Source organism: Nymphalis io, chromosome 17 (genome assembly GCF_905147045.1).
Source record: "Nymphalis io chromosome 17, ilAglIoxx1.1, whole genome shotgun sequence".
NCBI classification, from domain to species: Eukaryota; Metazoa; Arthropoda; class Insecta; order Lepidoptera; family Nymphalidae; genus Nymphalis; species Nymphalis io.
This window is the reverse complement of record NC_065904.1, coordinates 6,399,737-6,427,365: the sequence shown is the minus strand read 5'-3', so window position 1 is coordinate 6,427,365 and position 27,629 is coordinate 6,399,737. Positions and strand designations below refer to the sequence as shown.

General features: G+C 34.0%; 2 protein-coding genes across 51 annotated transcripts in view; one reads left to right on the top strand and one right to left on the bottom strand.

Moving 5' to 3' along the window:
- The first annotated feature begins 592 nt into the window (after positions 1-592).
- On the top strand, positions 593-3,841 carry LOC126774830 (dentin sialophosphoprotein-like). The gene is made up of 4 exons (XM_050496458.1): positions 593-699; positions 1,256-1,334; positions 1,791-1,889; positions 2,065-3,841. The coding sequence occupies exons 1-4, from the start codon at positions 611-613 to the stop codon at positions 3,715-3,717; spliced, it is 1,920 nt and encodes a 639-aa protein (XP_050352415.1). The 5' UTR covers positions 593-610; the 3' UTR covers positions 3,718-3,841.
- Positions 3,842-6,368: 2,527 nt separating this feature from the next.
- LOC126774802 (titin) overlaps positions 6,369-27,629 on the bottom strand; it is a 32,918-nt gene continuing 11,657 nt past the window's right edge. Inside the window, exons 3-9 of one of the 50 annotated variants that reach the window (XM_050496382.1) lie at positions 14,425-16,340; positions 13,149-14,228; positions 12,627-12,887; positions 11,370-11,843; positions 10,899-11,108; positions 10,539-10,637; positions 6,369-10,277 (exon numbers count right to left, since the gene is read on the bottom strand). In XM_050496382.1, the coding sequence (XP_050352339.1) occupies positions 6,610-10,277; positions 10,539-10,637; positions 10,899-11,108; positions 11,370-11,843; positions 12,627-12,887; positions 13,149-14,228; positions 14,425-16,340 (7,708 nt within the window). In that variant the 3' untranslated portion in view covers positions 6,369-6,609. Of the gene's footprint in view, positions 10,500-10,538; positions 10,638-10,898; positions 11,844-11,891; positions 12,030-12,152; positions 12,552-12,626; positions 12,888-13,148; positions 14,229-14,424; positions 16,341-27,629 lie in introns of all 50 variants that reach the window. The other 49 variants (XM_050496396.1, XM_050496379.1, XM_050496391.1 and 46 more) reach the window with 49 other exon arrangements.

Below are 27,629 nucleotides of genomic sequence, written 5' to 3'. Positions count from 1 at the left end.
AGTATAACGTTGATAGGCATTTAACTACATAAATTCCAAAAAAGAAGGAACCATAAAAAAGCCGCGAAGCATTCAATATTGAAAAGGTAAGTGATAAGTCACAGTAACCATATGTATGTTCAAAACAACGATAACCTTAGTTCAATTTATCAGTCGTACAATATTAACACATCAAAATAAGTAAAATATCAATATTAGTGTTTTAGTAAAGGCATGATTCGTTATCAAGCGGCGTAACTTTATAGGAGAAAAAAAAATATTGTAGTTGCTAAATTACTGCGGTTAAAATCGATTAAAAGATATCACCAAAAAGTTTTATTAGAAAATAACTAGGACGATCGATTTTTAAAATCTTATTAATCTTAGCAGTAATCACATCATCAACACTCAGCAGCATCGCAAAATGAGCAGCAAGTATGGCATGGACTGGCAATAGAGTACAAACATTTTAATCAAGCGGGCACCGCTTTTAATGAATTGCCGAGCACTAATCTAAGGTGGTATAGAAAAACATACCTGGTTGGAACAAATTTTATAAAAAAAAATATGTCATTTTTACATTTATTTTCTTGTACAAGCGTTTAATAAGCATTCTTTGAATAGAACTAAAATGCAGTTTTTAATCAAATGTATTCTGTTCTTTGGCGTTTATATAATATTAACCAATGGTCGACCATCACATTTTCAAGAAGAAGACAGGTTTTTAATTATACTTTAATAAGGTCAAATTAAGTAAAACTAATAAAAACATTTAGATTCAAGGTTATTACATTAGGTGATTAAAATATATTTGTAAAGGGCGTTTTATTGATAACACAAATTAAACTGACTCTAATTATTTCAAGATGCTTTTATTATTTGTTTGTCTAGTGACCAAATACGTATACGTCAAAAAAAGTCCACCAAAGCTAACACATAAGCTCGTTCCGGGTCGCTCAGTAACGAAACTGTCATACGTACCTATCTATTCAGAAGCTTCTTTAATAAAACTATGAACGATCTAGCGATGCCACTGTGTCCGAAACAGTGTATACGCACCAGCGAGAAGGGTTGTCAAAATTACTTATTAGAATTTTAATTTAGAAATTTATTGATAACATCTTTTACAAATAATATTTAATAACAGGTTTATATACACTCGTAAAAAAATATATAAAAGTGAAAATTTATAAAAATATCTTACTTTTAAAAAGTCCATCAAAATATGAATGAATGAAATACTAATTTGAAAGATTTAATTTAAATATTTTCATAGCGAAATAGGAGTTGAATATGAAGGCGATGAGTCGGCTGATGACGAATATGTTCCCGAAGAGGGGCCTGCAGCGGATGAGGTATGAGTACTGTTTAACTTTTTTATTTAAATGATGCATTATTAAGACATTTACTTTAGAAGCAGCGATAGTATGCTTGAGTCACATTGGCGTGTGACTAGAGCCTTTTGTCAAGTTATACATTTATTTTTACAAATTTCTTAATAGAGATTACGAGTTAGCTAAACTAAGAGATAGCTTAATATATATTTATACACATCTAATTCCTGTAGTTTATCCACGAGAAAGATTGAAGGCGTATTATGTGTCTTATAATTAATATAACTCTATAAACTAAATATAGACTTTAAACAAACCAATTATTCCCTTAGATAGTTCTCTAAAAGTAATATCTAGGTTTTTGTTGTCACTGTAACTTAAGTGTTAACATGTATAGCCCTTATTGCACAATTTTATTCCACGGTTGTTTATATTTTATAGTATTCTATTTTTTCTTACATACAATCTGTGTAACAGGTTCTCCGAAACGTGAATAGTCATGGTGACATTATACAGGAATCACAAAATCAAGAATTGGCTCAGGATGCAGACATTAACAAAGAAGAATCTGAAAAAGTAAGTCTCATACAGAAATTTATGTAAATATTTATAATATGATTTTATATTAATTGTACCTATCGTATTGTTTAGCTCATTAAATATTTATGACAGTTACATTATTAGCTAAAGGTCCTTTGGTATTTTTTGAAGTTATTCTTTTTAAGTTATTTCATTGACAAAATTATTTTAGTTTGTAGAAACTAAATCGAGTGTCAGAAAAGAAGGAGATAAACCACAAGACTTGAGTTATCGCGGGGAAAGGGAGAGTTTCTCTTATATAAAAAACCACCCGAACTATATATTTGGTCCCAAAAATCCAGCAGAAACTGAAAATTCACAACCCAGTCGCATTGATGACCAAAATAGTCGCGTAGAATGTAGAAACGTGGATGAAAGGTCGACACATTTGGGCACAGACTATTCGGGAGAATTATTATTTAAAAAAATCAACGATCAGTTTCAAAAGGATAACAATGGTTATAGAGTAGACGAAAATGATAAATCTAATTTAAAAAAACAGTATGGTAACAACATGCCCGTAGAAAAAAAGGCGGCGAACAATTATGACTATTTTATATATTCTGACAGAAATCGTCGACAAGTTCAAGGTTTTGAGGAAAAACCAATAACTGAATTAAAAAGTATTAAAAATGAAAACAACAATTTAGATGTAGCAAACGAGAATACTATATTAAAAAATATCAAAAAACTTTCTGATCAAGATTTAGAAAATCTAATGAATTCTCTTCCAGAAGATAAAAAAGCACTTTTAAGAAAAATTATGGATAAAAGAGAAATAACAAAAAAAGCGGGTGCAGTAGAAGATAACAACTATTTTGATCAATCTGATACAAGTAAAATAGAAGGAAGTTACTCAGTTTCTTCTCTGTCGTCTAATTCTGGCACTACTGAGAGCAACAAAAACGTCGACAATGGTGAGGTATTGAATATAAAAGCTTCGGACACTGACAATGAAACAGGAAAATTAGGAAGTAAATCTGGAGAAATGGGCGATACTAGTACAACAGAAGAGCAATTAGAAAATACTGATTCAGCCTTGAAAAACGAAGTAAACTTGAACTGTAACACAAAAGAAACTGTAAAAACTGATAATAAAAGAGAAATTAATCGAAAAGATTTAACGAATAAAAATATTCCTTTCGATGATTCTTTAGTCTTAGATACTAAAAATTCAAATGATTCTCCAATAGATAAGGAAAGCTCTGAAGATGAAGATTGGTTAGAACCTAAAAGTGAAGAATTTAATACCGAGCAAAGAGTTGTTTCCCAAAGTGATCCTTCTGACATATCTGCTTCTGTTGAAAAACTAGAAGATTCATTTCCGAATGCTAATACATATGGAGATATAGAATCAGGGTTAGAACCTCTAGTAAGAATTAAAAGAAAAGAATTACATCACAGAGTAAAAAAACGAGATCTTCCATTTATTACGAACGATAATTTGTCTTTTATTACTGATTTTGAAAGTGATGAGTCTGTAAATGATGAAAGAAATGAATTTAACCATAAAGATTCCTTCTACGGCCAATCTGACTTCGTCGGAAATGACATTGAAGGCGTGAATTATAATGTAATGAACAATAAGAAAAAAAGAAATAAGCGATCTTTAAGTTCCAACGCTATTATTAATACTGTCAATAATACAGTAAATTTCAACTTGTCTAGAAGTAGTCGTACAACAGGTCCTCTATTTCACGAAAATAGCTCGATGTCAGACAATCGTATCGATAAAACTGAACACCAAATGGATGATGAAACATTTGGATCTTTCACAGATAATTCTGAAAAAGATATCAATCGGTACAAAAGAGTAAAAAAATAATGAAAACATATGTTTGTATTAATATATTGTTAGATTTTGATATGATTTATAAGCATGTTGAAGATTATAGAATAGTTTTGTTTTTGTTTATATGTGATTGATAAAATAGCTTTTAAAAAGGTGGCTTTAGGTGCTAGATTTATGGTAGTAAGAACATGACATTGTTTATTTAAATAATTTACCGTGTGGTTGTGAAATTGAAATGATAATGTACTTCTATGAATAATAAAGTAGTTTTGTATAAATTACGTTTTTCGTTATTTAACATGAAATAGTTATTAATACTTTTAAAATTTTATTAATATGAAAGAAAACATGATACATTTTTATATTTGATATTTTCAACCAAATTATTTATATGGATTTGACATGCAAAATTGTATTTTTTGCAATATTAGTACATTTCTATTTATAAAATAATAAAATTTCTATGAATAAATTAAACTGGTGCATTGTAATACGTCTGAACGGAACCACTAGGTAGAGATCGTAAAACGATTTTGAAACTTTATTAAGGTAATTGTTACGTTATAAATGTGCCGCATATTAAACTATAGCAATCAATAGCATAACAATACTACAAATCATATGATATTTATAGAATAAAATGACGGATCCGATAATACTGGTAGAACGGACCGCTTAGTCTATGTAGCCTTACACATCGATTGACATTGTTAGTTTGCAAAGACATACCAAAATATATAGTCGCAATTTCAAATATCTTTCTATTTTTTTTTTCATGTAATGTTTTTGTGCAAATACTTCAACTACTATAGGGTTTCTTAAGCCGGGATGGCCAGTGGTAAGAACGCGTGAATCTTAGCCGATGATCGTGGGTTCAAACCCGGGCAAGCATTACTGAATTTTTATGTGCTTAATTTGTGATTATAATTCATCTTGTGCTTGACGGTGAAGGAAAACATCGTGAGGAAACCTGCATGTGTCCAATTTCACTGAAATTCTGCCACTTGTGTATTCCACCAACCCGCATTGGAGCAGCATGGTGGAATAAGCTCCAAACCTTCTCCTCAAAAAGGAGCAGTGGGATATTCACAGGCTGTTACTGTTACTGTGGTACTTTTTCTAGAAGATGTGTTATATAAGAGAAGTAATCCTGTTACACTTTTTTCGTTATATGCTTGTCTTTTAGGGTATATAAATTAATTAAACAAATAAGTACAACCAGTGACCGCGTTCGTTCAAACTGATTTGGTTAAGGGTTTGATTTTATTCCAAAATGAAAAAATGTTTTTATTTAAATGTCTACAAATATATATTAACTAAAATGTTAATAGTTATTAAAAGTTTTCTATACGAGTAGATTTTAGAATGTACTAGAATAGATATCGCGCCAAGCTATTGATTTCTTACGGCATTCAACTTTGGGGTAAAACCAGCTGTGTGCTATAAATAATTATGATACTTGTTCTGGAGAAGAGGACTATTCATCCAATTTATGTCATGGCTCCATGCCATGTATTGCCAATGTTATTCTTCGCCTTTTTTTATTTATTTACATTCTTTCAGAAACGGTTCTTCGTAGAGTATCTCCTTTGAATGATAATCCATTATCAGAGACAAGATACGCCGCTCAAGTGGCTGCGATGTATAAAAAAATTTATTTACTACCTTTACGTTCAGGCTTTTCATTAAACATTCGTTTAAATATTTACATATTGCAGTATCGAGCCAAGCGATCTAACCCTGTGCACAAAATTTTATAACGCACGCCCGGCGTGTGTAATACTTAATTTTTTAATGTGTTTATTCAAAACAAAATTTAAATATAAATCGTATAAAATATACATGTGGTATAAATATACCCCTTAACTTATAATTGTGTTCACAAAATCCAAGAGATAAAAAGCGGTGAGGCAGGGAGTTGTTTATATTCAAAACTTTCATGTTTTTAAGTGCACATCCTACAGTCTCTATATTTTGTCTGCTCTAAAATGTTATTTCTAAAAAACAACTAGTAATATAGGGGTCTTGTTGTTAATTACATAGATATCCGATGTGTAACTATTCACATTGAAAATATTAATACCGAAATCTTTAAAATTACACATGTATTTATGTACTTAAGGCGATTTATTTTATGGGTTCAAGAAGAGTGTTTTATTATGTTATGTATGTGTAGATGATAACAGCGCGCTTCGTCGAGCACGTAAGAGACGGTTCACGGTGGGTGAATTCATGGGTAAGCTGGTTAAAAAGAACTAAATTACACGGTATAGGTATGTACACCAAGTAGTTCAGAGTTCGCTAGCACATCATATAGTAGATTTAAGTGCAGTGTATTACACAAATAGCAGTCATTTGTGATATAGATTACAGAAAGAAGTACCCAAACACGAATAAAAGTAATTACTTTGTTTTTAATGACTCATTTGTAATTAATTTTTGTTTGTATTAAAATATATTGTATTGTTTATACACAATAGAATTTTAATAAAATATGTAGATAGATCGATTAGTCGTAACTATTAAAGCAAAAACAATTGAAGTGTCTGTCTGTGTTTTCTAATAAATAACTGCCTTTTTTATGTTAATATGGCGTTTTGTGAGCTACCAGCCATTTTAATTATTTAAATATTTATACTTTCTTGCGTCTTCAGTAGAATATGTCAAGAAATAAAATTCATAAATTATTATAAAATTTATTACATGGCAATGATTGACAAATAAAAAAACAGTTAAACATCGTTACATTTAAAGAATATTAAATATATTACGCATAATTAGATAAAATTTATTAAAAGGCACATTACATTTTTTAGTCTAGCAATGTTAATTTATAAAAATAGGTATAATATAAAACATAGTCCAGTATAAAGTTCCAAATAATAAGGAATGATACAGTTTTTTGTTAGTTCAATACAATTGAAGTTACTGAGGCGTTTTTTGTGTTGTTTTCGATGTATAGAATTTATGCTCACGGGAGTCGCGAGAGTGTTTGAATGGAGTACGCGGCGATTCGATCAGCGTCGCAGGGCAAGTTCCATGAACATGTGCTGTATATTCACGCTTATAGCTAGTACCACCATCACCTAAAACAAAGTGCGAAGTTGTACCATGTCGCACATGACGTTCAACTTTTTCTATACGCTCATTTCTCTCTGACCGCTCCACTTGATTGGACCTAGAGAAACTTCCATAGGAACGCGCCTCAGACTGCCCATAAAACTCGCCGCCTACTCGAAGATTATCTCTTACGACACGTGGTTGCCGATCAACAACCATTGTAGACTGACCATCTCTCTTTTGCTGACGACGTGTGTCGTTTTCGGTTTGTTGTGATATTACAGCTACATTATCGCGACCAGATCGATGCATAGAGCTGATACTTTTCCTATCAGCACTGTGGGTTGAATTGCTTATATATTCTCCACGTTCATTAAGGTTGGTTATGCTTTTTCTTTGAGCAGCGGCCGTGGAACTTATTGAGTGCTGGGCTTCTGTTGTCGATGTAACACCCTTACGATGAAGTACTGCGTTTGTACTTGTCATATCCGAAACTAAATCCGATGTACGCTTGTGGTGGCCAGAACGGGACGTTTTATCTACGGAGGCCATTGGAACATCTCCACCACCATGCATTGCTCTCTGGAACTCGATGCTAGTCTTTGTTACACTATCGCTTAGTTGATTTCTATTTATAGAATGAGATTGATGACTTGAAGACACTTTAGAAACATTATGTTCAACGTGGTTTGAAGTTGAAATATTTGTGGACGACCCTGCAGTACGTTGGATATGGCGATCAGATGAATGTGTACTGCGATTATCTCGGTTGTCAAGGTTTGAAGTTACGTGACTTATAGATGACTGATCACTTACATGTTTTCTTTGAACATTATCGCCACCTTCATGTCTTTGCGTTTGCCTGTCACTTACTTGACTTATTGAAGATGTATTTTTGTCATGTCGATTGACACCTCTAGACTGACTCGTATTATACAAGTTGTCTTGTGTGTGAACACCCGAAGATACATGACTACAGATTTGAGATTGATTTCGTATAGCCTGATTAGTTGAAGATGATGAATGTTGTTCAGAGCTAATAATTTTTTGTGATGATAGACCTGTTGTTTTGGTTAAATGATTATTAGAAATCGAATGTTGAACAAATTGATCATTATTTTCATCAGATCTTCCTTTTACAATATGGGTAGTATTCAAAACGTTACGCTGACTAGGACCACCATTATTCATGTTAACTTGATCTGACGATATGATACTTCCCATAGTACTGCTAGTTTGCTTATTACGGATTTCAGAACGACCGTCGGAAATGCCCTTGTTGTCTGTCGTTTTTGAATCACCATCGGAAACAGTGGTAACTTCAACATTCTTTGTCACTGTTACCCATTTACCACCGATTAATTTCTTTTCAGTAATTTGTTTCATTATTTTATTTGAAGAAGACACACTTTTATTAATTTTAGAGTCGGTTTTATTAACAGTTCTTCCCGTGGAATGTCTCGAAGTGATACGATCAGTTTCGTCACGATTAACTATATCTTGAGATGTTATACGATTTATCTTTTGAGATGATAATGTATGGACGTCATTTTTTGAAAGTTCGCGATTTTGAGTTAAACGGGAGTCGTGGATGTCTGACCCTGATTTTATGTGTTGAGATTTTTCTACGGTGGTATTATCAATGCCTGTTACCTTAGTATGTATCTCAGAGTGGGAGTTTTGCGCATAGCTTGCATTTTGTGTATTAGATACAGTTTTAGTAACATGTGACTTGACAGCATGGTGAGAATGTTTTTCATCAGTATGTTTAGAGATATCAGTATGAGTTATAGAATGGTATCTCTGGTCTTCATTATTAGTCAAGTTACGAGTTTGTCGAATCTCGTCCGGATTAACTTGTCGCGTGATTTTATGTATGTCATCTTGTTTCACGATATCTGTATGGCGAACATAACTATCAGTTTTAATTGAAGATGGAGAACCTTCCATACTACCTTCAGGATAAAGATTATCCTTCGGTCGAATAGGACTAGTTCGCTCTTGAATTTGTTGAGGTTTTCTAGGTTGATTAAAATCAGGTCTAACGTTTTCATCTGGTTGAAATTTTGAATCGTGAGGTTTTCCACTGGTTTCTTCATCCGGATACAGAATATTTTTAGGTTCACCCCATTTGGGTCGACGTGCATCTTTACTTTTATCAGCAGGGCCTACTGGCGTTTTACTGAATTGTGGTGAACGATTTATGTGGTCTTCTGAATCTGTATCTTGAGTAGGTTTAGATCCTAGTGGTTTATTACTTTCGGATGGATAGTGCGATGGATGACGCGTAGCACCTTCCTCCGTATGTTTAGGTGTAGACATCGGTGACCTTCGATCTCCTTTATCTTCATGAATTTTTGGGCCTGGACTTTGACCATTCGTATATTCTGATATTTTATCTCTAGAAACATTTTTTGTTTCATTGGTATAATAAGTAATGGCTGATTGCTTGTCGCGATTGATTTTATAGTCGTCTCTTCGTGAGAGGTCTTCAAATACACCTTCAATTTTGAGGTTATCTTCTCTGCGAGTTAATTTAACTCTTTGACCTTTAACGACCCGATATGTGTCTGAAGAGCGAATGTTCTCCATTTTCCCTTCCATTTTAAGATTGTCTTCATGTTTTACAATTGTTGACTTATCACCAGTCACAACTTTATAATCATTTCGTTGTTTCATATCTATAAATTCACCTTCGATTTTCAAATTATCTTCTCGTCGGATTATGTCCACTCTTTCAATTTTTTGTTTACGGCTTATATCAGCATCCCTGTCGATTGAAATATTATCGACATGTTTGAAAGGCTTACGTTTTTCAGCTGGTTGAGACGGAACTACTTCAGGTTTATAAAATTTGCCATCAGGCTTAAGATTATCCTGAGGTTTGATCACTGGTGCTCTTTCACCTTTGGTAGCATTGTAATCATTACGAGTACAAAGATCAATAAATTCACCCTCCGTTCTCAAATTGTCTTCGTGCCTCTGAATGATTACCTTTTCTGTTTTTTCAATCCGCTTGAAGTCGTCTCTAGTGCGGCGAACATCAATAACACCTTCCATTTTAAGATGATCTTCATGCCTAACAACATCAGCACGATCACCACGAGTGACTGAATAATCTGTCCGTCGAACAACATCCATATCTCCTTCAGGTTTAAGATTATCTTGAGGGCGTTTTTGTGTAGGTCGTTCACCGGGTTGCCATTTTTCTTGCACAGGTTTTTCAAAATCGCCCTCTGGCTTCAAATTATCTTGTGGTTTTTTAGGAGTTTGTCTTTCTGCCGGTTGCCATTTATCTTCTTTTGGTTTTTCAAATTCTCCTTCAGGTTTCAAATTATCTTTGGGTTTTGTAGGTGTTTGCCTCTCAGCAGGTCGCCATTTTTCTGGCTTTGGTTGTTCAAAATCTCCTTCAGGTCTAAGATTATCTTTTGGTTTTCTTTGTGTCCGACGTTCTGCAGGTTGCCATTCTTCTGGCTTTCGGTGCTCAAAGTCACCTTCAGGCCTTAAATTATCATGTGGCTTCGTAGCTTTAGGTCTCTCCGCTGGACGCCATTTCTCTTTTTCAGGAGTTTCAAATTCACCTTCTGGTTTAAGATTATCTTTAGGTTTCGTAGGTGTTTGCCTCTCAGCAGGTCGCCAATCTTCAGATTTAGGTTGCTCAAAATCTCCCTCAGGCTTAAGATTGTCCTTTGGTTTTCTTTGTGTCCGACGTTCTGCAGGTTGCCATTCTTCTGGCTTTCGGTGCTCAAAGTCACCTTCAGGCCTTAAATTATCATGTGGCTTCGTAACTTTAGGTCTCTCCGCTGGGCGCCATTTCTCTTTTTCAGGAGTTTCAAATTCACCTTCTGGTTTCAGATTATCTTTAGGTTTCGTAGGTGTTTGCCTCTCAGCAGGTCGCCAATCTTCAGATTTAGGATGCTCAAAATCTCCCTCAGGCTTAAGATTATCCTTTGGTTTTCTTTGTGTCCGACGTTCTGCAGGCTGCCATTCTTCTGGCCGTCTTTGTTCAAAGTCACCTTCAGGTCGTAAATTATCATGTGGCTTGGTAGGTTTAGGTCTCTCCGCTGGACGCCAATTCTCTTTTTCAGGAGTTTCAAATTCACCTTCTGGTTTCAAATTATCTTTAGGTTTTGTAGGTGTTTGCCTCTCAGCAGGTCGCCAATCTTCAGATTTAGGTTGCTCAAAATCTCCCTCAGGCTTAAGATTGTCCTTTGGTTTTCTTTGTGTCCGACGTTCTGCAGGTTGCCATTCTTCTGGCTGTCTTTGTTCAAAGTCACCTTCAGGTCTTAAATTATCATGTGGCTTCGTAGCTTTAGGTCTCTCCGCTGGGCGCCATTTCTCTTTTTCAGGAGTTTCAAATTCACCTTCTGGTTTCAGATTATCTTTAGGTTTCGTAGGTGTTTGCCTCTCAGCAGGTCGCCAATCTTCAGATTTAGGTTGCTCAAAATCTCCCTCAGGCTTAAGATTGTCCTTTGGTTTTCTTTGTGTCCGACGTTCTGCAGGTTGCCATTCTTCTGGCTGTCTTTGTTCAAAGTCACCTTCAGGTCGTAAATTATCATGTGGCTTAGTAGGTTTAGGTCTCTCCGCTGGGCGCCATTTCTCTTTTTCAGGAGTTTCAAATTCACCTTCTGGCTTGAGATTATCTTTAGGTTTCGTAGGTGTTTGCCTCTCAGCAGGTCGCCAATCTTCAGATTTAGGTTGCTCAAAATCTCCCTCAGGCTTAAGATTATCCTTCGGTTTTCTTTGTGTCCGACGTTCTGCAGGTTGCCATTCTTCTGGCTTTCGGTGCTCAAAGTCACCTTCAGGCCTTAAATTATCATGTGGCTTCGTAGCTTTAGGTCTCTCCGCTGGGCGCCATTTCTCTTTTTCAGGAGTTTCAAATTCACCTTCTGGTTTAAGATTATCTTTAGGTTTCGTAGGTGTTTGCCTCTCAGCAGGTCGCCATTCTTCAGATTTAGGTTGCTCAAAATCTCCCTCAGGCTTAAGATTGTCCTTCGGTTTTCTTTGTGTTCGACGTTCTGCAGGTTGCCATTCTTCTGGCTTTCGGTGCTCAAAGTCACCTTCAGGCCTTAAATTATCATGTGGCTTCGTAGCTTTAGGTCTCTCGGCTGGGCGCCATTTCTCTTTTTCAGGAGTTTCAAATTCACCTTCTGGTTTAAGATTATCTTTAGGTTTCGTAGGTGTTTGCCTCTCAGCAGGTCGCCAATCTTCAGATTTAGGTTGCTCAAAATCTCCCTCAGGCTTAAGATTGTCTTTTGGTTTTCTTTGTGTCCGACGTTCTGCAGGTTGCCATTCTTCTGGCTTTCGATGTTCAAAGTCACCTTCAGGCCTTAAATTATCATGTGGCTTGGTAGCTTTAGGTCTCTCCGCTGGACGCCATTTCTCTTTTTCAGGAGTTTCAAATTCACCTTCTGGTTTAAGATTATCTTTAGGTTTCGTAGGTGTTTGCCTCTCAGCAGGTCGCCAGTCTTCAGATTTAGGTTGCTCAAAATCTCCCTCAGGCTTAAGATTATCCTTTGGTTTTCTTTGTGTTCGACGTTCTGCAGGTTGCCATTCTTCTGGCTTTCGGTGCTCAAAGTCACCTTCAGGTCTTAAATTATCATGTGGCTTCGTAGCTTTAGGTCTCTCCGCTGGGCGCCATTTCTCTTTTTCAGGCGTTTCAAATTCGCCTTCTGGCTTGAGATTATCTTTAGGTTTTGTAGGTGTTTGCCTTTCGGCAGGACGCCATTCTTCTGTTTTCGGTTGTTCGAATTGTCCTTCAGGCATCAGGTTGTCTTTTGGCTTACTTTGTGTTCGACGTTCTGCAGGTTGCCATTCTTCTGGCTTCCTTTGTTCAAAGTCGCCTTCAGGTCGTAAATTATCTTGTGGCTTCGTAGGTTTAGGTCTCTCCGCTGGACGCCATTTCTCTTTTTCAGGAGTTTCAAATTCACCTTCTGGTTTAAGATTATCTTTAGGTTTCGTAGGTGTTTGCCTCTCAGCAGGTCGCCAATCTTCAGATTTAGGTTGCTCAAAATCTCCCTCAGGCTTAAGATTATCCTTTGGTTTTCTTTGTGTCCGACGTTCTGCAGGTTGCCATTCTTCTGGCTTTCGGTGCTCAAAGTCACCTTCAGGTCTTAAATTATCATGTGGCTTCGTAGCTTTAGGTCTCTCCGCTGGGCGCCATTTCTCTTTTTCAGGAGTTTCAAATTCGCCTTCTGGCTTGAGATTATCTTTAGGTTTTGTAGGTGTTTGCCTTTCGGCAGGACGCCATTCTTCTGTTTTCGGTTGTTCGAATTGTCCTTCAGGCATCAGGTTGTCTTTTGGCTTACTTTGTGTTCGACGTTCTGCAGGTTGCCATTCTTCTGGCTTCCTTTGTTCAAAGTCGCCTTCAGGTCGTAAATTATCTTGTGGTTTCGTAGGTTTAGGTCTCTCCGCTGGACGCCATTTCTCTTTTTCAGGAGTTTCAAATTCACCTTCTGGTTTAAGATTATCTTTAGGTTTCGTAGGTGTTTGCCTCTCAGCAGGTCGCCAATCTTCAGATTTAGGTTGCTCAAAATCTCCCTCAGGCTTAAGATTGTCCTTTGGTTTTCTTTGTGTCCGACGTTCTGCAGGTTGCCATTCTTCTGGCTTTCGGTGCTCAAAGTCACCTTCAGGTCTTAAATTATCATGTGGCTTCGTAGCTTTCGGTCTCTCCGCTGGACGCCATTTCTCTTTTTCAGGAGTTTCAAATTCGCCTTCTGGCTTGAGATTATCTTTAGGTTTTGTAGGTGTTTGCCTTTCGGCAGGACGCCATTCTTCTGTTTTCGGTTGTTCAAAATCTCCCTCAGGCTTGAGATTGTCCTTTGGTTTGCTTTGTGTCCGACGTTCAGCTGGTTGCCATTCTTCTGGCTGTCTTTGTTCAAAGTCGCCTTCAGGTTTCAAATTGTCTTTGGGTTTCTTTTGAACAGGCCGTTCAGCGGGACGCCACTTTTCTTTATCGGGTGTTGTAAATTCACCCTCTGGTTGTAAGTTATCTTCAGGCTTGCTTTGCTTTGGTCTTTCAGCCGGAAGCCACTCTTTAGGTGTTGGCTTTTCGAATTCACCTTCCGGTTTAAGATTATCCTTAGGTTTTCTCACCTCCGGTCGTCTTGGACCTTTTTGTTCGTAAGTTCTGTATTCCTCTTGCGTCGTAGTAAGAGTTTCAGTATTTTCTGTTGAATAAAATTTATCAAAGTCTTCTTTTGTCCATGTTCTACGCCTTTGGGGCCTTTCTATTATTGTATTTTTTTCAGTGTAATCTTTTTGATTTGACGTAACAAAATCTATTTCTCCTTCATGTATTAAATTATCTGTTTTACGTTTAATTATAGTTGTCCGTTCGACTGTATCCGTATAATCTATGTATTCTGACTGTGACGTTGTTTCAGTTATCATATCTCCTTCTATTTTAGTCCAAGTATTCCTCCGAACCGGTTTCGGTCTTTCGGCAGGTTTCAATGTATACTCACTGCGTGATGTTGTTGAATCTGTAAAATGAAAATTTTCAATAAACATTTTAATAAAGGAATATTTAAAAATTAATATGATTCTTTTAAAAAAAGCTTCAATTTTATATTATCTTAAGTAGAAACTATTTTGCTTGAGGACTATTTTGCTTATTAGTTAATTGAGGACAATTAATAAAGTGTGTAATTTTTGCTATTTCAATTATAAACTACGTACCTACAAATTCGCCTTCAGTAATTATGTTATCAGTACGTCTTATTATTTCGGCTCTTTCACCAGTAACTACTTTGTAGTCTTCAGTTATTGTTCTAGAAGTCGTAAAGTCACCTTCTGGTCGTAAATTATCCTGAGGTTTTTTCACTAAAGGTTTTTCTGCTGGTTTAAACTCCTCCGGCTGTCGTTTTGTAAATTCACCTTCAGGTTTAAGATTATCCACTGGTTTTTTCTGTTGAGGTCTTTCAGCTGGTGTCCATTCTTCTTTTTTAGGCGTAGTAAATTCACCTTCTGGTTTCAAATTATCAGTTGGTCGCCTTACAGGAGCCCTATCTCCTGGTAGCCATTCTTCAGGTTTTCTTTTTTCAAAATCTCCTTCTGGCTTAAGATTATCTTCTGGTTTCTTCGGTCTTTGCCGTTCTGCTGGTTTCCAAGGTTGTTTTTCAGGAGTTGAAAATTCTCCTTCAGGTCGTAAATTATCTTCGGGACGTTTGACAGGGGCTCTGTCACCTGGCCTCCAGACTTCAGGCCTTCTGTCCTCGAAATCACCTTCTGGTTTTAAATTATCTTCTGGCCGTCGGACCGTTGCTCTATCACCAGGACGCCATTCCTCGGGCTTACGTTTTTCGAAGTCACCTTCAGGGCGTAAGTTGTCTTCAGGTTTTTTTGCCTTTTGGCGTTCTGCAGGTCGCCATGGTTCTTTATCAGGTGTGGTAAACTCTCCTTCAGGTCTAAGATTGTCTTCAGGGCGACGTGTTGGAGCTCGATCACCAGGACGCCATTCTTCAGGGCGTCTTTTCTCAAAGTCACCTTCTGGCTTTAAGTTATCTTCTGGACGTTTGACAGGCGCTCGATCACCAGGCTGCCATTTTTCTGGCTTTCTGACTTCAAAATCACCCTCAGGTTTTAAATTGTCTTGTGGACGGCGAACCGGAGCTCTATCACCAGGTTGCCATTCCTCAGGTTTATGTCTCTCAAAATTACCTTCAGGGCGCAAATTATCTTCTGGCTTTTTAGGCTTTTGACGCTCAGCTGGCCGCCATGGCTCTTTTTCAGGTGTAGTAAACTCTCCTTCTGGTTTAAGATTATCTTGAGGACGGCGCGTAGGTGCTCGATCACCGGGCATCCACTGTTCTGGTCGTCGATCTTCAAAATCACCTTCTGGTCTTAAATTATCTTCAGGACGGCGTACTGGTGCTCTGTCTCCTGGCTGCCATTCATCCGGCTTACGTTTTTCGAAATCTCCTTCAGGTCGTAAGTTATCTTCCGGTTTCTTAGGTTTTTGTCGTTCAGCTGGTCGCCAAGGCTCTTTATCGGGAGTAGAGAATTCTCCTTCTGGTCTTAGATTGTCTTCAGGACGACGAATTGGTGCTCTGTCTCCAGGACGCCATTCTTCAGGCTTACGTTTTTCGAAGTCACCTTCAGGGCGTAAGTTGTCTTCAGGTTTTTTTGCCTTTTGGCGTTCTGCAGGTCGCCATAGTTCTTTGTCAGGTGTGGTAAACTCACCTTCAGGTCTAAGATTGTCTTCAGGGCGACGTGTAGGAGCCCTATCACCAGGACGCCATTCATCTGGTTTACGCCTTTCGAAATCTCCCTCAGGCTTTAGATTATCTTCCGGTTTCTTTACTGGAGCTCTATCACCTGGGCGCCACTCTTCAGGGCGTCTCTTTTCAAAATCACCTTCTGGTTTAAGATTGTCTTCTGGTTTTGTTGCTTTAGGTCGCTCAACAGGCTGCCAACGAGGACGCTCAGGCTCTTGGAAATCTCCTTCAAGCCTCAAATGATCTTCTTGATACACAGCCGTTGTGCGGCTGACGTGTTTTTCGTCGTAATCTTGTTTGTATGCGGAGACCACGCTCGTAGTGTGCTCCACATCGAACAATGGCTCCGGGACATCGTTGTGTGTGCAGCGGTGACGCCTAAAACAACAAAATATTTTCATTAGGTATAACACTCTTTATTCTGATCTGTCACTTTTGACACTTATTTGATTTTTATTTATATAAATATAACTGTTACACAGGTTCTTCTTACACACCTTGCGAAACGGTAGCACGGATGCAAGTACAATGGAAAACGTTTTTGCAATGGTAGAGGCGGCAGCGTGAGCGATTCGGCCATAGCAGGCTTCCATTGCGACTAGCATTGCACATTAGTTACTATTCGGATGTTTAAAAAAAAATTCATATTTCGTAGTAAAATCGCAAACTATTATTTTCAACAATAAAAAGTAACTACATCAAATGTTTAAGTCTTTGCTAAAATGGATAATTAAGCCATTGTTATGAATACTTTCTAAATAGATAATATTTACAACGCGCATATAATGAATGAATTTTAAAAAATACTTTATACTCGATTCTTTTTTATTACAAACGAAACCTTATAATGTAACGAAAGGGAACTCGCAGCGTACCGCTTCGCGACGCGAATTAGGTACCTACTGCCGTAATGATTGGACGTTGTTGCCGCACAATGTTACTTTTCTATTGAAACTTAAATTTTCTATTACTAAGCCTAAATATTGATTTGTTTATTTATTCTCATTGCATATTCAATCCAAACAAAATGTTAATACGTCATATTAACAGCTGAAACCATTATTTATCTAAAATATTTAAAAAAAAGAATAGCAAATCTAGGTCACTATGTGTACCTTTTACATTACTTGTTTTTTTTTTTTAATATGGACTACTTTATTGTAGCATTAATAAAATATTTATTAAAACAACTATATTACTATTTAAATTCCTTAAAGAAATGTCAATTAATTCTTGTTATTACGTAATGTCACTCATTGCACTAGTTAAAGAAATGAAAATATTTTATAAAAAATATCAATACACATACTAAAATGAGTAAGATTGATTCATTAGTGAGAACAAAGAGTTTCAGAACCCAAGTGGGCGGTTCTTAGTCCCGATATAGCGCTGACTCAACAACAGTCGTCTTATAAGGATCAATTCACTGAAATTATATTTATTAAAGAAATGAATACTTAAATATATGGATACTTTTCTACTATAAGTATACGGACCGTCACAATTAAATAACTTGAAATTATTGTCAAATTAATTATTCGTCTTGATATCGATAAAATCATAGTGACAATTGTCGATATTTTTGTTAGAAAGAAAACATATAAAAAAATCTCTCTCTAATATATATATATATATATATATTATCTATTGTATATTGTTATTGATTAACTATCAACTAAATGGATGACGGTTATGTTTTTCGTTTTAGAAGGTTGTTCGATGGGTATGTAGTATGTGTGTGTTACCTTTGATATAATTTGTCGCCTAGCAATGGAAATCAAACATGTCCTTAATCTTTCTTTGTAAACTAATAACACGATTAATATTACTTTGTGATTATCTATGAACTTATGCAAATAAAAAACAACAACAATTAATTTATAAAACGAATAGTATAAAAACATATTGTATTCAGTAATTAAAAAAAATAGAAATACTATTTTCATGGTGTGTCGGTTTCTGTAATTGCCTATCAGTAAATTTAATTATGTTTATTAAATTATTGTTAAGACCTTTTAATTGTCAACATTCCTTTTGAATTGAAACTCTCATTTCAAGCACACACTTAATTAAAACAGCTTTAATCACAATGTTATGTAAAAAAAACTTTAGTAACGTTAGTTATAACACAGACAATTTTGAACATTGATTGCTGATAGGTTTACGTTCGTATCAATGGTCGCGGTTATGAATTTCTAACGCCATATTATCTATTAGAGTTCGTTGCCAAAATAATTAAAAACCGTGCGGTGACATCATATTTACATAATAGGTATGATAATTCGCTATTCTTGTACAAATAGGATAATATATATAATATCTTCGTATTTTTTTAATTTAATAGACTAGATAGATATAGAATAAGGCTGTACGATTAATCCCAAAAAATGCCCGTAAAGGAATAATATTATCTAACTAATATTACGGATATTGAAATGTTTCTCTTCTCTTGTTTTTTGACGGCGCTGATTTTTAAGATGCCAATATTTAATACTTATATACAAATAGTATATTTTAGTAATAACTTTATTTTTAATATGTTATTAAATTACCAGAAAAAAAAAACCACAACTTCATAGATTTATGTCAACTTTTATGTAAATACAGTTCATGCAACGAGTTTGTCAAAATGGCGGCAACTATCTGCTTTACATTTCTGACTGACGACTGACGAGTGACGACACTCAATTATCTATTAATTTGATTTAAATGTATATGTAACGATATTAGTAATTATGTTGGCAACATTGCTACCAAACATAGAGATGGTGAAATAAACTATGCAATATATTAATTATTTTATGTTTATAAAAAAACAGAAAATTAAACAGTTTAGAAAATATATGTATTTCGAGCCGTTGTCGCAAAATTTACCATTTTGTTCAAGTATACATTTAATCGAAATTTGACAAAATATGCGAACCATAATAAATTATTACGTATCTTTGAACGTTAAATTAAATAACATAGCTAACCTTCTGTTTTAAAGTAAAAGTTGTATTTTATACAAAAAATAACTATTATTGTTGACATTTGTATGTAAAATAGGAGGAAGTTAATACCATTTAAGACGGGAAAATATAGGTATCAAATTAAGTGCAAAGTTATATACATATATGCATTAATATTGATGACATAAGCCTATACTTAAAGTGTAAATGCATCTGCAAGTTAAGTGGATAATAAAATAGCAATAAAAATATCCATATGCTTGCAATCTTGCAGGGTTACATTATACTTAAGGCTATATACTTATATCCATGAAAACAAACACACAAGATTGACGAAACAATATATGTATGTGTGTGTGACTTTAGTCATGTCCTGCATTTTATTTTTAATTCGAATAAATAACATAGTTCAAAATTCTATCGATGAATTAACAAAGTTCAAATATGGAAAAGATTTGTAACTTTCAAGAGATTAAGTTCGTTTATGCAATACTTAATGTAACTGTGGTGACAGAAAACACAGTGAGAAAGTATAATATATGCATACGTAAGAATCTGTTCTCAGGCATTTACATACGCCAAAAATTACAAGACGCGCTTATTGGATTAAAATCGAAACCGTTGCCTTTGAAGATAATATACGGACATGGACACATTTCCTGAATGTCATATGACTTTGCTGATGTTTATATTATCCTTAGTTTATATGTTGAATACATTGAACCTTATCAAACAACCAATTGATTGTTTTGCAAGATGCTCTCCACTGTGAGTCAGGCACTAACGCCTGGTCCTAACTATATCGGGAATATTACTCAACCAGACTCGAGATTTCGTGAGTGTGATTAATACACTTCTTAAGAAATGTTTTGTTTTTTTTTTTATATGATTACAAAATCATCTTAGTAAATTCCAATAATAAAAAAATATTTTTTAAAACGTATTACTAATCCTATTGAATTTCTTCACTTGTCTCATACCAAACTTGAAAAACATAAATATTAATAGTACTAAAAATATACATATATATGTGTACTTTTTTAATTAGTATTGTATGTACTCGTAATGTACAACAAATTAGTTGCAAAGAATTCTAGGCATACAAATCGAAATGTCAACAGAAGTATTTTTAAAATTAGAGTTGTTGCAGTGAAGAGAGTCACACTTACCTACTTACAAATATTGTTCAGCGGTGTAAGCACTATATAGCCGAGATGGCCCTGTGGTAAGAACGCGTGAATCTTAACCGATGATCGTGGGTTCAAAGCCGGGCAAGCACCACTGAATTTTCATGTGCTTAATTTGTGATTATAATTCATCTCGTGCTTTACGGTGAAGGAAAACATCGTGAGGAAACCTGCATGTGTCTAATTTCACTGAAATTCTGCCACATGTGAATTCTACCAACCCGCATTGGAGCAGCGTGGTGGAATAAGCTCCAAACCTTCTCCTCAAAAAGAGGAGAGGAGGCCTTTAGCCCAGCAGTGGGACATTCACAGGCTGTTACGGTGTAAGCACAGATTAAACACTGATTTTTCTCTTTCTGTCAATGATGACAGATAGAGATGTCACCTCAATCATCATTGATTTGGCATTCGAAAGAGTTCCTGTATGCTGCCTAAGCATTGTTTTATTTATAAACCCTTAAATAACATCCGTAAACATTTAATTAATAGTGAAATGCAATATATAGGGATTTGTTGACTACAACAATCTTGCAATTATTTCATTTTATAAAAAATACCACGAATGTATTTGAAATATGTGTCAGGCATATAATATGTGTTCATTTTCTACCCAGATGTACTTATAGATAGTGATTCTTATCACGATGTAAATAATTATTATTTCGGTGAATTCGCATTACCATTTTTGTAAGACGGAGGAGCCACGGTCATCGACGCGGAACGTCGGCGTCGTGAGAAGAACTTAGTACAGTCAACAAAAAAGGTTTTAAATATTTAATGGTTATTATCACAATGCATTGAAAATGCATAGATTCTTCTAGCTTTGCCTACTTTTAGAATATATGTGTGTGTGTTTAAGGTGTAAGTCGTCAAAAGAGAATGGAAAAACTATTGCACATACGATAAAAAAAAAACAACTTTTAGAACTACTAAAATTTTTCTTTGACAAAGATTGTACAGACTTATAAATAATATATATAGTATGAATGATGACAATGATGAATGTGTCTTTTTTCATATGCATTCCATCATATCATTATAAAGTTTAGGTAGGTACCTAGGATATACTGTTTATCCGATTGAGTTGTAGCACTTAGTTGTCGACAGTTCCGTGATTGAGTGCAAGTTGTACCGGATAATTGTTTACAAAAAGAGCCATTGTAACACATTCCGGACAATAGCTAGTTTTATATAAATGTCTATAAACCAACCTCCATTAACTTTTATAATTATTTAACATTTCACTCGAAATCTTAAATAAGAGGTCATCGGCAATTCAACTTAATGTCAGTATGGTGAAACGAATTATGGCGTTATTTTTAATAAAAATCAAACAATATATATTTATATTACTTTCAAATTACCAAATACCAAAATGAAAATAACATTAGATTACTTTCCGAAATCTATTACATTACAATATTAACGATAAAGTTATTTAACTTACGTTGAAAAGTGCTAATTCATTATAATTTACATACATTGGAATTGAAAGCAAAAAAATAATTTTTTTAATTGTTCCACTGCCTCAATTGTTTAGGAACAACAACAACACGAAATCATTTCCAGATTAATATTTATACTCATTGATTTTTTAAAAGACATAAGCCGTTATTTGTACAACAATCCAAAAATAGTTATCATAACATTTGATATAGTCTATTGACAAAGGGAAGTTTGAACTATGTATTTAACGTAGGTAGACGTAGGTGTGTTAAATCGTACTACAGTTAAATAAATACAAACGTTATTAGGTATTTTATATAACTTGGGTAGGTTTAAAATCAAGTCAATGATGACTTCATTTAAACGACAATTCATATTGCTGTTTTGCTTAACGGTAAGTAAGCCATTTTAACTACATTTGCAAGAACTAACACCTTATTTTCTTATGGCTCGCTGAACGTATAAATGACTATTTCGCAATAGTTAATATTGCTTATTTATTTTATTTATAGTACTATTGATATGCGGCAGGCTAACCATCAGATCACCCAAGATATATTCATACTATTATAGATAATAATAATAATAAAAATGCATTTTTATGCTACCATTACTTTAATGCCTTAAAAGTATTACCGTTGCCCACGCAACGCGGTAACCAAGGTGACCCATTGTTGCTTTCAAGTGCAAAATAATCAACTGGCGGAAATAATTTAATATCGTGGCCATGATTACATCAACCACCGAACATATATCAACGCAAAACTTATAAAATTTGGATTATTTTTGTATTAAGTAACTACTTTAAAAACGATTTAAATAACTATCATAATATAAAAAAAATATACATTTTTTTTTATATTTGTAATTACAAAATATAATAAGTTTTACGTATAGTTAATTTACGTAAAACTAAGAAGAAGTTTACTGGTGGTCGCTATGTGCAAGTTCGTCTGGGTAGGTACCACCCACTTATCAGGTATTCTACGGGAAACCAGCAGTACTTGGTATTGTTGTGTTTCGGTTTGATGGGTGATCCAGTGTATTTAATTACAGGCTCAAGGGACATAACATCTTAGTTTTTTTTTTTATAGAATAGGTAGGCGGACGAGCATATGGGCCACCTGGTGGTAAGTGGTCACCAAACGCCCTTAGACATTGGCATTGTAAAAAATGTCAACCATCGCTTACGTAGCCAATGCGCCACCTACCTTGGAAACTAAGATTTTATGTCCCTTAGTCCCTTAGTTGCGCATTGGCAATTTAAGCGATGGTTAACATTTCTTACAAAGCCTATTATCTTACCTAGCCACTTATCATCAGGTGGCCCATATGCTCGTCCGCCTTTCTTATACTATAAAAAAAGAAGTAACTGTCATTTCTATAATATTAAGTTAAATCAAGACAAAGAATAATTAAATATAATCACAGATTTTTATTATGATTTTATTGTGCATGATTCGACAGACCATATGGTCGACGACCTTCTACGGTTGTGACTGGCTTATAATGCAACACCTACACGATAATACCAGCTCTCACTAGCTTATAAGCCATTTGGTTTTCTGTGCCAACTTAAAGTCAGATTAATTATATTTACCGTTAAATTTTAATCGTAACAGTATTCAAACGTATTCAATTTCAATCAATAGATAATATTACGACGTTGCATTATTGAGAAAAAGTTATTTAACAATTTTACAAGCTACAAGTTTTTAAATATATACTTAAAATGTTTTAAAATTTATTTTATGTCCATATGTAATTATAAGTAAATCGTTAGAGAACAATGGATGTATCCTACCAAATAAAAATTGGTATCGGCAAATATTTTATGGGTTTATAGCGTATGTACCCGAGATAATCTTATCACAGATATAATATTTTAGAAGATAACCTTAATAAGTATTTGTTATAAAGAAGTTAACGAGTGTAACGTATTTTACAAATAATAATAATAATTCATAATAATGACATTATAAGTCCAGCCACTGTTAAAAAAAAAATATGTGTTTTATCGCGAACCTTTTGTATAAAGTTACGTCTTTACCTTTTTCTCTTGGTTATAAGGGATAAGTAATTAAAATTGAAAAGAGTTTACTGGATGGAACTTTGTCTCCTCTAAATTTGAAGTCTCTATTACACTTTAAGCTATGATTTGATAATTGATATTCAGTCAGTTAAGAAATCAAGTCTTTGCTTTTTAATATATATGAAAATATGATATATATTTGTATCATAGGAAAATAATGTATAAAAAATATATAAATATGTCTATAGTACGTAAAATTTCACGACGTACGAAATATCAGCAAGCAAGTGGGCAATGAAGTTTTATAGGATAGTTTACAGTGTATCAATGTCAACCACTTGCGGCTTGCAATCGATGTAAGACTCTATTAATAGAATCAAATCTCGAGTATAATGGGAGACAATGTATATTGTTATTGACTTCCAGGAAATTGAAGGCAATTAAAGCAAAAACAAATTAGCAATGATGACCTTTTAATAATTTAATAGTTTCAAAGAAGAGGATGAATAGTTCAAGGTTATATTTATAATGTAATATTATTTTATGTTAAGTTTCCGCATTTATATATCCGCTGGCTGGCATTATTATTAGGTATGTCATATTTCAAAATATTAATAGAATCATACATTCCAAATTTAATAGATAATATATAGTAATTATAAAACTATACTTAATTATTACCTACGTAACGTGTATGTGATTAAAATTAGCGCTGTGATCTATTGATTTTTGGTACAGGTTAGGGAGTTTAAATGCAGAGATTAAATTCCGTAATAATCAAATTTTCCTTATCCTATTCCTATAGAAGTCTGACACCTTAATCAAGACTTTTATTTCAGATGTATTTAAATTAAAAAAACAGAAACATTCGGACAACACCATATCTGAACATACAAATATTCATGCATTTAAAAGCTACTTGAATTCTTATTTCAGTAATTCAACCCATTTTTGGATTGTCTCCCGCAGCAACTTTCCATTTGCAGAATATTGAGGTCGATCTTTTTACTGGCCTTATACGACTTGAATGATAATAAATGAATAGTGTCTACTGACTGCAATTCATACAATTCTCGGCTTTGCAACGTAGATAATAAAAGCTAAAATCGCAAGTTAATCTTTGACAGTCCCAACTTAATTCATGTCTTAAGCCGAATAAGCGCTACTGTGTTTGCTTTAAAAGTGTTTTGCAAATTATATTTTCAGCATGTAATTTAATTTTACATTGCTAACTTACATTCTTTCTTTCAGCTTCAATTTTTCCATTAGTATTCAATTAAAAACAAATTCTATTTATCCAAAAATGTATAATTATCATTCTTACTGAATACTGCTTTTTGCTCAAGAATGTGATAAAATTAAAATGCATAAATAAATCCAATTGATAAAATTTATCACATAATCACCGTGTTTGCTACACACGTATTGCTATACGAATTCACCAAATCCTTTGTATGATAAAATATAATCTCTGCCGTGTGCAATTTGATAAAATAACATCACAAGAAACACATACAATATAATTATTATGTTTTTTCGTTGAATACTACTCAACACACTCTAAATTTGTTTCCAATGATAACATCAAACAGATTTTTCTTTCGTTTTTAATAATATACTATATTTTACAAAAGTCCGTACTTTACCATCGTACAGTTTCGTTCATTAACATTGACAGAAGCTAAGAGTAAAAAACACTTTTTATACCGTCTATGGTGTTTGGTTTTTGCCTATATGAATTTTTCAAATTGCCTGATTTCTTTGACTAAATCCGAAACAATGAGAGATAACAAAAAATACTCAAAGGAATCTCGGGTCCGATGTCGATGAAAACTAAAACTACACAATTGATTTTCTTAAAAGTAATATTTCCTAGTCAGAAATTGAACGGTTGATTAAAAAAAAACAAAACACAATTTGTATTACTCCATTTTAAAGTGTCGCTAATAATGATCAAGTTCTGGGAAGTAATTACATCCGGCAAAGTAAAGAAAAATGTTGAATTTTAATAAGCAGATGCATATTAATAGCCTTACCTACCCTACCTATGACTTTGATTTCTCCATTACCTTGATCGAAATGCTCAGTTTTATCAAAATGTATTGTTTCAATTTATTTTTTTAAATACTATCAACTCATATTATTGATTCTTAATCTGTTTTAAATTATTCAAGTAAATTAATATTCAGATCAATAGTCGAACAATAGCTAATTTTTGTTTTGCAAGTTAAACCACCATCAAGAAAGCAAATTTATGTATTATTTATGTAAAAACAGTATGTTCTAATATAATAAAATTAAACTTATTTATTAAATTGTCGTAATATTTATTTATACCAGGCATGATTTTTTTGTAAAACAATATCAGAATCGGAAAAAAATATGTAATATATAACGGAAAATCCAGATATCACATAAAAACAGGATCCTATTCACCTAAAACACGTAAATATCACACAACTATAATATATATATAATAACACGTCTTCGAAAACGCCGATTATATTTCGGAATGCAAAAAAAAAAGGAAATGTATCCTCGTATATCAAAGATGACGTAAGAGTGCAGAACGACCTGGCTTGAAACGTTAAGTTTTACATGAAGTAAACAAGTCAGAAACGAGTTTAAGCGAGGACGTGGGCACGATGAGATCACCGACGCGAATAGCTCACTGAGGTCGGTACAACGTCACGTCTTTCTAATTGACTTGCCGATTTTGTTACCCGCAGCCTGTGAAGTCACAGCCAATAATCCTCTAAGCTTAATTTCGTTCAATAATTGCTCAAACTAGGTATTCTACTATGGACGAGTTCATAATAGAACAGTCTACAATTTTTTTTTTCTTTCCCGCTTTTAAAGGTAAACAAGTGTAACCTACAGTTATTAAAAGGTTATGCGCATATTAAAACGTGCTCATTAACGCTTATAACAGTGATTTAGTTATCTTATCTCTGTGAAAAACCTCTTGAATATAACTAAATTTGTTGTAACAACTTGTCAAATGACAGTTCACAATTAAAAGTCAATTAAAACCTCGCAAACGCATGGTAGTAAACTGAACTGAACCCAATACGGTTCACCGAAAATCGTAATTTTTTCACTCTGTAATCTCGGAACGTCAAGGAAAACAATCCCACCAAAATCTATCCAGTATTTATTATCTGTAATAAACATTTCTGTTTAACATTCATAATAAAACTTTCTCCAAATCATAAATAGAAGAAAATAAGAACCGGTTATTTAAAAGTTTCTTTGTAAATTTATTGAAGATAAATTATCACAAATAACCGGATTCCCGGATATATATTTTTTATCTATGTATGTGTAAAATCCAAAAAAACGCGCGAGAACAGATCTTATCTGGTGCTTGTCTAATAAATGATACGCATATGGTAAGACGGAGAAGGTCAATTCAGTAATAGCTCAATCTCAATTGAAGAAGAAGTGGGCGACGTCCACTTTGCTTATTACTTTTTATTGCTCAAACACTGAAAGATTCTATCACTCTTAAACAACAACTTGTTAAAATGCTATAAACCTCACTGTGGCCACCAATTGTATAAAACCGCTAGATTTGTAAAACGAAGTACATTGTAAAACTGGTGACATAATGCAACTGATTAGAATAAACAGATGCGTCCTGTTGCTTACTAAAAAGGGATTTATATAAAACTAGCTGTTCGCTGTGACTTTTCACCAATAGAATATATGTTTAATTAAAATGAAATATAAATTCACATAAATTGCTAAACAAACCATTTCAAATCAAAATCAACATAAAAGTTATGTTTTCAAGTGATATTTTTTTACCAGCATATTTTTATCGTATTTTTATAGAATTAAATTCAATTTATAGCCATTCGTAATCTCGTATAATTATGTCGAGAAGAAGTTAATTACAATCAACTACTTTCAATTAAATGTCCAACATACATTACAATCATATGTATTCATACAACAATACAACAATTTCACGGATTTTAAATCACCTATAATTTTGTAATTATTACTATCCCTTATGTACTATTTTTTTAACATGCTATTTAAATTG

What these genes read in the sequence shown, in the direction of transcription:
- LOC126774830 (XM_050496458.1), top strand. Translation starts at nt 611, where the DNA reads ATGCAGTTTTTAATCAAATGTATTCTGTTCTTTGGCGTTTATATAATA. An exon ending in AGGGGCCTGCAGCGGATGAG is followed by an intron (nt 1,335 to 1,790) that starts GTATGAGTACTG and finishes TCTGTGTAACAG; the next exon opens with GTTCTCCGAAACGTGAATAG. An exon ending in ACAAAGAAGAATCTGAAAAA is followed by an intron (nt 1,890 to 2,064) that starts GTAAGTCTCATA and finishes AAATTATTTTAG; the next exon opens with TTTGTAGAAACTAAATCGAG.